Source organism: Solanum pennellii, chromosome 6, assembly GCF_001406875.1.
Source record: "Solanum pennellii chromosome 6, SPENNV200".
Lineage (NCBI taxonomy): Eukaryota > Viridiplantae > Streptophyta > Magnoliopsida > Solanales > Solanaceae > Solanum > Solanum pennellii.
The window spans coordinates 38,405,227-38,415,121 of NC_028642.1; the positions used below are offsets into that span (position 1 = coordinate 38,405,227).

The window sequence follows — 9,895 nt, forward strand, 5'->3', positions numbered from 1 at the left end:
ATCCAAAAAATTGAATTATCAACAATGAATAATATGCGTGGAGATGTTTGCACAAGCAATACGGAGCATTTCACCTTTTAATTAGTTCATATTTTTAATTCTCTGTTTACCGGTTTCATTCACTCATTTACCATTTCCACTGAGCATTTCACCTTTTAGTTTTGCTTCTTTGATCTGTGATACTAATTCATTAATTTGTTTTTGACTTCGTCTGGTATAATGATTTTTTTTACCTAGTACAACAATATCAAACACAGAAAAAAAAATCGAAAGAATTACATTACATTACAACTAAATAGAGAATAAAAGAATATATACAAACCGTCATATCAAGGAGAGATAGTCTCTAATGTCTACGTCAAAACAAGATGAAAGACTGAGAGATAGTCTCTAATGTCTACGTCAAAACAAGATGAAAGATTGAGATAGTCTCTAATGCTTCAAATCAAACATAAAGCATTGTTACGTGTCTATACCAAAACAAGATTGAAGACACGTATATAGTCTCTAATACATATCAATTTAATAAAGTTAATGACCAAACTGTCCACGTTGTAAACCCATAAGCTATAATGAAGTACTAAAATGACAAAAAGGCCCTAAGATTTTAATTAAAAGACTTAGTTAGAGCCTGTTTGGTTAGGCATGAAAGCTGGTCAAATTGACTTAAAAGTCAGTTTTTGACTTATTAAAGTGTTTGACAAATATCAAAGTAACTTATTTTAAGTTAAAAATGACTTATTTTAAGTCAAAAGCTAAAAGCTAGGTGAGAGATGTTTTTTTTTTAACTTAAAAGTCATTTTATGTTGATCAAGTATATTACCTTTTTGCCTTTAATTCTTTATCATTATTATTATTATTATTATTATTATTATTATTTATCATTATTATTATATTATTATTATTGTTGTTATTATTATTATTATATTTGTTATTATTATATTTATTATTATTATCGTATTTATTTTTATTATTATTATTATCATTATTTTTATTATATTTGTCATTATTATTATTTATTATTATTATTATTATATTTATTATTATTATCGTATTTATTTTTATTATTATTATTATTTATTGTTGCTATTATTATTACTATTATTTATTATCATTATTATTATTATTATTATTATTATTGTATTTATTATTATTGTTATTATTATTATTTACTGTTATTATTATTATTATTTATTATTTATTATTTATTATTTATTATTATTGTTATAATTATTATTATTATTATTATTATTAAGAAGTTGCGCATACAAAATTAACTTAAATAATAAATTTGTATTCTTCTTATAAATAAATTTGTGATGATAAAGAAATATGTGAATGATAGGAAATGTTATTACTTATGGATGTAAAATATAAATTAATTTTTGATTTAATTTTTTTAAGTATAAAAACCTTAAATTAATCAACTTTTTATCATGTTAACAATTTTAAAGGTATTTCAAACATTTTGACAAAAAAAAAGTTCACCGGCACTTATTTGTCAAACACATCAACAACTTTTTTTTAACTGAAGCACTTTTATCCAAACACATAACTACTTATTTTAGAAATAAATTTTAAACATTTTCAAAAGTATTTTTTAAAAGCTACTTTTTTTAAACCAATCCAAACGGACTCTTAAAACAGACATGTTAAAACTAAGCTTTTGGTAAAGTAAAGTAAAGAAAGTCGAATAATATATGTATTATTATTAGGAGAAAAATAGATGAGGGGAAAAAAGAAAACATATTTGGTATCCTAAACAATGTTAAGTGTGTGCATATGTGTGAGAATGCAAAATAAAACGTCCAAATGACTAGTGTGATAAATTAAAAGAAAAATAATCTTGGAGGACAAAACAAAAAAAAAAGAATAAGGAAAGAGAATCCTAAACTAATGGGTAAAAGAAAAATTATTACTATATTACTATATATATCAGTAGTATCTGTTCTTCTAGTCAATTTTCTCATTAATGCGTAAATCCTGTTCTTAATCAAAATCAAGATTTATTGATCTTGTTGATGATCAAGATGGAGATGGTGATGAACTGATGAAGATGGCTGGATGAAGATGTAGATGCTACTGATCAATGATAAATTTATGGCACTCAACTTAAGTTTGTGGATGAAATTCTCAAAAGCCACCTTGTTTGGATGCTAGTCTTTTACGAAACTGTTATAGTAAATTCACTCTATATTATATATTATTATTATTGTTATAAGAAAGATCCTTCGAAATTGTTAATGGTGAGATTGTTACTTTTTTCAAGATTCAACAACTGATAAAACAACCTCTTCTCAGTCCTCTTTGATCTACTCTTCTACTATGTTTCTTCTATAAGGTACATCGTTTATAGTTTACAGGCATATGTTCTTTGATAGACATAGGATCCAAACCACATTAAATCTTATGTTTTCTCTTTTACGTTTCTACCAACACAAACAAAATTGTATGATAATGCCAACAAAATTCTCAATGGAGGGAGGATATATTTTGAGATGTTAGTTTGGATTATTATTTTCATTTAAAGTTGGAATATTCCTCTTTTATTTGAACTTGAACATTCCTGTTTTCATTTTTTTTTCACACATAAGAATGAGATGAAGTGGTAAATGGTAATATTATGCTATATAGAAAGGGGAAAAAAATTGTTTTCTTTACTAATAGGAACAAATTATTCACTTGGTGATATCTCTAAAGAAGAACCGCGGCCTATGGAATCTGCTGCTCTGGCCGCTCTTCTGTTATGATATCTTCTCTTTTAAAAAGAGACAGAAACATTACAAACTACAACATTTTATCCCCCAATACTAAGGCAGGTTTCTCATCGAAGCTTGGCATCATTTTGTTTGCTTCCTTTGAATGCTGAAAGAGAGAAGAACGATCGTGTTGCTGAAACATAAAAGCACCACAATGTTAGCAAAACATACCCATTACAAGTTTATGGCAAGAAAGTAAGTCAAACTTGAATTGGAAAAAGATCATAGTAACCTTTTGTTGTAGTCGCTGACGCTGAGATGTGTCCCTCTTGCAATTTCTTAGCACCAATGTTGCCTATACTAGTTGGCGCTGCAAACAGAAAGAAATGTCCAGAATCCATAACAATGATCAACCAAAGGCCATCAGAAAGTAATTTAACACTCTTGCATATATGAAATGATTAAAAATAACAAACTAAAACAGTGATCAGAATGGAAAATGAAATGCTTGATGTGAAGCAAGAATGTACCAGATAGATCGTAGACTTCAGATGATGACGATTTTTGTTGCCCAGCATTCTTTGCATGAAGTGTAGCCTTCTTTAATAGATTGTCAGAACTTCTCCTAGTAAGAACTTTAGAATCCTCTGGATCATCCTCTCCCTCAGAAAAGACAGAGAGGCTTGAAAAACCAGTTGAGCTTGCATCAGTCTTACTTTTTCGAGCAAACTTCAGAAGCCGCTTTAAACCTTTCGGTTCATCTTTCTGATAGATTATGGTTGGTGGATTCTCAGCATTACCCCAGTCAATTACATCAGTTTCACCGTTGTCTTCGAGCAGCATTTGAGAAAGAGAATGACGAACTCGTGGACTTGAGACTCTTACAGGTGCAACATCACCCAAAGAATCATTATTACATAAATCACCATTACTTGGAAAAGACTTAGCCTCGAGCTCCTCTATTTCCACCCAGGCACTAGGTGAGATGTTTGGCTCTCCTTCGACCTCTTCTTTTGGGGTAGAATCTTCAATCCTTCCAAAATCATCAGTGTCATTTGAAGTGACCTTATCAAATCTTTCTGCATTTTCACATATCTGGGGGCTCTCTGCCTGAGCTTCACAGTCTTTATCCTCCTGGACTTTTAAACCTTCAAGACCCCTGTCCTGCACCTGATTAACATGATCAAAAGAAACAGAAGCTATCTCTTTCTCTTCCATTTTAACCGAATCAACAGAATCCATCACACTCTCTACAGGCTGAGATGCAACTTTAACCTTTACAACTGGACCAAGACCAGAGCTAAGAGCAGATCCAGTGCGTGAGCCCTTTCGAAGAAAAGGCTTTGTCTCCTTTGATTCCAGAGGCATCACACTACTTCTCTTTGTTACCTTGCTGAGCTTAGATTTCGCTGAGAAAGCAGAATCTTCAGATGCAGGCTGAACTTTGGATCTTCTAGGTTTGCTAGTTTTTGTCACAGTTTCTAACTTCTTTTCACTTACACCTTTAACAGTTCTTTTGGTACCATTCTCAGTTGCTCTCACTGTCTTTGGTTGTAATTTCTCAACCTTTTCGCTTGACCGTGGAGCGGTTGATGCTGGCTGGGATATTCTGCGGGTAGGTGTAGTACCTGGAGTTTTAGCAGGGGATATCCCTGCAGCCCTTGGTGAAGGTGCAGATGGCCATGATTTGCGGGTAGCTGGCAATGGTGATGTTTTCAGTGGAACTTTCTTTACAACAGCAGGATTAGGAGTTCCACTTCTGGGATTGGAAGATTCAGGTAAGTTCTTCACTGCTTTCTGTGTTCTCTTTATATTTGATTTTTTACTATCATTACTCGCTTTTTTTGAGACCATCTCAGCTTTTCTCTCATCAAGAATTTGTTGCAGTGCTTTAAATTGTTTTCCCTTCTCTGCTTGCTTCCTGGTAGTTCCATCACGAAGTTTCTCATCCCTCTTTTCTTTGTAATGATCATAGAAGCCACCTCTACGCTCATTGGGAAGACGTTGGAGTTTGCTATCACCAGGTGCCAAGTTCTGATATTTTGTAGGTTTGGTTTCCATCATCCTCACCAGCAATTGGTTTAGTTCTGCTTCCTTTTTTCGAGTCCATTCGACTGAGGCATTTAATTTCTGATCTGTTTCTTCACCTTGGTTAGGGAGACACTCCTTTCTCATTTCCTCTGGACTAGATGCTCTTTCTTCAGGTAAGTTTGATTTGGAATCATTGTCAACAGCCTCAGCATCATAGATTTCGGGAGTAGGATAAGACTCTGGCTTCATTTCCAAAGTGCTCTCAAATTCTTGATCTTCCAATTTATTCGCTGCCAGGGAAGTTGGATCACCAGAAGCAACATCTACTGGATTAGCACTTCCACACACCCCTGAACTCCATCTTCTTAATACCGCCTTATTAGCAACCGAGACATTCAATAATGACTTTGTCTTCTGAAAATCTACCATTTGACCTTTCTGTTTGTTTTCAAAAAGATGAATTGCATCTTGCACACTCATTCTTTGTAAATTTTTCTCAGATTTTTTTGAGGTTTGCTCATGTGCTTGCTCATCACAATCACTTGCAGATTCATCTCTATGAGAGACTGACCTTTCCCTGGCAGGAAAGAAGTTCAGACTCTTTATTGTTAAAGCAGTGGATCGTCGTGAGCCAGAGCGTCCAATTTGGACTCTTCGCATTGGAGTTGCAGACCTCCTTGGTGATGCGGATCTTATAAGTGTCCGACTCCTTTCCACCGATGGCTGTTCCTCCTCACTTGTCAAAGTTGATTCCTCACTTGCTGATGAGCTTTGCCTCTCGAGCTGTGCAGCTTTCGCAGGCGAGGCACTATATTTCACAGCTGTATCTGATTGTGGTGGTTTGGATGTCTTAGAAGTACTCCCTACTGAACCAGTTCTGTCATTCCTGGCATCATTTTTAGAGAGAGGTGGCTCTTTACCAAGAGAATCACCATTTGTGTTCTCCTGCCTCAATGCAACAAACTTCTGCAGACAGTTCCTAACATAGATAGCATATCCTTAGTCATTACCAAATCCACATATCTCAGTTCTAGAAGATTTTGTTTCATGTCATTGATAGGTAGAACGAGCCTATTTACAAGTTAAACTACATATGACAGAAATACATTCACTACTCAAGTTTTTAGTTTCCAAAGTCCTATTGCCACAAGGAACTGAATGATTCTCCCTCTCTCACATTATATCAAAAGAAATTGGAAGAAGAATATTTGCAATCTCTCTGTAACAAAAACACGTACAGAAAAAGGCTCCAATCTAAACTGGTAAAACTAAGAAGCACTAAGGCCTTCAAGATGGAATTTCCTCGTATGAGCAAGGATAGCTAAGTCACCTTAATTTGACAGAGTCAAAATCCAGAACTCAAGTCTCTCCTCTCAACCAAAAGGTTCTATGTCCACTAGAAAGGGTTAGGATTTAGGAAGACCTCCGAGCAACTCATTGATAATTCGAAAATAACTCCTTCCATGCCACAATAGGAAGGAGTGGAGGTCGCATGTTTAGGGTAGAGGGATAGTAGGGGTGCATGTTGCAGTACTAGTTGTACCCTTATAATTCTTGCTAAGTGTTGTTTATTGTGTTTTTGATTATCACACTGTTTTATCATTGTTATTGTTTTTTTTTTGTAGACTTTGCACTGTTACAAGGGTATTAATGACTATATTTTCTTCATATTATTTTCTTCTCCGTACTTGGGTTTGATGCACTTGAGGCAAGGATATTTCGGAAATAAACTCTTAATCTCCACTAGGTGGTGATAAAGTCTACATACACTATACCCTCCCCAGACCCCACTAAGTGGGATCTCATGAGGTTTGTTGTTGTTGTTGTTGTTGTTGTACTGGTAGTTAATATTGAACCAAAAGGCAAATGTGGCTTCCATTATAACATGATCACTCAAAATAGTATGCAAACTAAAAGTTCACCGAAATGTTGACAAAACGTAGAAATTGCTAAATAATTTTTATATTTTATTTTTAATCAACCCATCATTAAGGATTGTGAGTCCTTAATGTGGGGGTTGGGCTTGATCAATACCATGTCCATTCATGTGCAAAAAGTTACATAGTTAGGGGGGCATGATTTGATATACTTAAAAAGAGAAACCTTCTGGCTTCAGTCGCCTTTTCAGTCCATTAGCTTACCTTAAGTCAACAGCTCCAAAATAATAAGAGAACTTCTCTATGTTAGTGATATCCCCAAAAGAGCAGTTGGTGCCAACAGCTTGGTCAAAAACAGCAGCTAATTCTTCTGTTAATGCAGTGAGCCTCAAGTCCATTGCTCGCAGTAATTCATTCCTGTTCAAATGAGAATTTTAGGAGCTGCAGGAATAACTACATAATATAAACTTTAAAGAGCCCCGAGGACATACTTGGAAGCATCTGATGAACAAGGGTTACCATCGTGCTGAATAGAAATCAGTAATCATGTTAGCTTCAAATATATATATAAGCTATAAGCTCTGAAATGAAGAAGATGATTCACAAAACGGAGAGATCGAATTACATCAACTGTTGGTGCTGTAGAATTTGAGTAGCTGACATCTGCTGGAAGAAAAAGAAAGGATATCACATGCGAGGTAACAGAGTCGAACTAGTCTAGGCATAATTCAAAGCAGAGTAGGACATGATGCGATTTTATGTTTGTAATTGTCAAGCACAGAATAGTAGAAGTAACCTGTTTCCTCACTCCTAGTATGATCTTGAGGACCCTAAAAAAGTAAATGAGCTTAGCGTTCTGCTTGACACATGTTTCTATGAAATAATTGAAGGAGCAAAAAAATGTTAAATACCCAAAGCACCTTGGAGTACAAAGAAAGATGGAACTTTCGAGCATCTTCAAGCTGTGATATTTCATTTACCATTGCCTTGGCCACATCAATTATATCTGATGAACTTATAATACGAAGAAACCTGAAAAAGAGGAGGAATTGCAGTGTGAGAATATGAGCACTTAGAACGAAGGGATAGTTTAAAGCAAATGATGTTGTATGAATAAACCTGATTAACGTGGATTTCGTAAACCATTTGGCATCACTAAGATTACCCAGAGGCTTAAATTTGAAGCAGGAATCTGAGCCTTTGGAGTGCAATGATTTGATTTTGGGAGAATGTAGCATTAACTGCTTCAGAAGCCCCGAGGATGCTGCCTCTGCCTTGTCTCCATAGATCATAAGTGTCTCATACCTATGTCAAGAAGGATAAAAAAATTGTTGAACAAGTTAATTGTTATCCAAATTAGCATCCATATCAAATTCATTAAGCATTGTGTTACTACAGTAACTATATACAAACACAACAGGTATTTTAAGTTAGTTGCACTTTATCAATGAATTGTCAATCTTTAAAATATTATCCACTTCATTTTGACCAAAGAATACAATGTGTCAAAGATTGATCAAACCTCTTAAAGATACCACTGCAAGAACTATGAGATCGCAGCACGAATGAAATCAGTTGAACAGAAAACAAAAGTCTAACCTCCCCTGACTCGGAAAAATCTTAAATTCAACATACTCCAGCAAAACATCAGCATCCACGCCCTGCTCCACCATCTTGATCTCTCAAAAACACTCAACCTGGTAAAAACAACACTAAATTACATCACATTATCCCTATATTAAGATGCTCCTGATAGAAAACTCATCATCTGCATTACGTACGTATTTGATTGAGTAAAGAAACAAACAAACAAAACATTTACACCAAGAATAACACTAAAAATAGCCACCAAATCAATACATCACCTGATCAAGATTTTACATATTATAGCTTTAGGGGAACTAAAACCCAAGCAAGATTGCCTAAAATATTTCTATGGTACCAACAACTTGACACAACTTAAATCTTAAGTGTGAAAGGTGAGTAAACCAAGAATTGAGCTAAAACAATGAAGACCCCACCAACCAACATTGAAAAATTAGATCTAAATTTAAAAAGATTCAATCTTGGGGCAAAAAGTACCACCGACAAGCAAACCCCATGTTCCATCAAGTCAATGCACACCCTTACAACAACTCAAATTTCAAAAGAAAAAAAAAATAAAAAAAATCTATGCATCAACTTGTAATACTCTTTCTGGGTTTGTTAAAGAATGTAAAATGCAGGTGGAATAACTTACAGATAATGAAGATTGAAGTGGGATTTGAAGCTAAAATGTAAAACTGACTCTTTTTTCTTTTTTTTTTCAAAATTGTGGACAAACACAGTGGAGTGTAAGGCTAAAAAGCTAAAAAAGCACACAACTTTGAGTGTGTGAGAGAAGATAAAAGAAAAAATTAAAGGCAAAGCTGAGAAACAGTGTGTGTTGATATATATATTTTTGAAGAATAAAATATGTGCATTTGTAGAGAATCAAAACGTATATCATTGTCATAAAAATGGGTGTTATTATGATATAATTATGATTAATTAATTTATAATCAAGATTTCATTTTTTGAAAACTTCAAAATTCAAATTTCACCAAATTAATTTTACTGTATTTTGTGAGATTGCGTTTGGAAAAAGGCTGCCTAATTAGCAGAATGAAAGACAAAGAAAGCCAAGTAGACAGTGCAAGTGGGACAATCTTTTGATTAATATGTTAGATGTATTTATAATTGCCTCATCATGTAATGTTTCTCTACTTTTTTTTTTCTCTTTAATTTTGTTTTTTTTCAAACTTAAAGTTTGATTAGTATAAAATTATTCTCTCTTTTACTCCATTCGTATTAATACAAGTGTCTTAATTCTTTTTTATTTTTGAACTTTATTTTAAATAAAAATATCTATATATTTTTTTCAATTTCAACATTTAAACAAAAGAAATTTGAAACTCTCTCATTATTATTCAAATTAAGATATTTAAATTGGGACGGAGAAAGTATTATTTATCAAATTTGTATTGTTGCTTTCTCCTCCGATTCTTCTTCTTTGTTAGTACTTTCCTGTTAAATAGTCTTTTTTCAATTTACGTGATACCTTTATTTAGGTAGTTCATTCCCAAAAAAGATATATTTACATAATTTAACTTTAATATTTTCGTTTATTCTTTTAAATATATAATTTACACTCATATAAATATTTAAGACTTTTTGTAGAACACAAACTTCAAAAAATATTCTTTTTTAAAAAAAATTATAAAAATCAAACAATGTCATAGAAATTAGAATGGCGGGGGGGGGGGGGGA

General features: G+C 33.3%; 1 protein-coding gene across 7 annotated transcripts; it reads right to left on the minus strand.

The window, feature by feature from the left end:
* Positions 1 to 2,603: 2,603 nt before the first annotated feature.
* Positions 2,604 to 9,070, minus strand: LOC107023342. 7 transcript variants are annotated; one of them, XM_015224006.2, is made up of 11 exons: positions 8,847 to 9,070; positions 8,207 to 8,304; positions 7,727 to 7,912; positions 7,519 to 7,639; positions 7,404 to 7,437; positions 7,233 to 7,270; positions 7,099 to 7,133; positions 6,872 to 7,024; positions 3,230 to 5,709; positions 2,992 to 3,069; positions 2,604 to 2,892 (listed from the first exon to the last, which is right to left on the minus strand). In XM_015224006.2, the coding sequence occupies exons 2-11, from the start codon at positions 8,278 to 8,280 to the stop codon at positions 2,825 to 2,827; spliced, it is 3,267 nt and encodes a 1,088-aa protein (XP_015079492.1). In that variant the 5' UTR covers positions 8,281 to 8,304; positions 8,847 to 9,070; the 3' UTR covers positions 2,604 to 2,824. The 7 variants fall into 7 exon arrangements, with proteins under 7 accessions (XP_015079492.1, XP_015079489.1, XP_015079493.1 ...); XM_015224003.2 differs by having other exon boundaries at positions 7,233 to 7,273; XM_015224007.2 differs by having other exon boundaries at positions 7,233 to 7,273; positions 7,528 to 7,639; positions 8,847 to 9,069.
* Between the last annotated feature and the right edge of the window lie 825 nt (positions 9,071 to 9,895).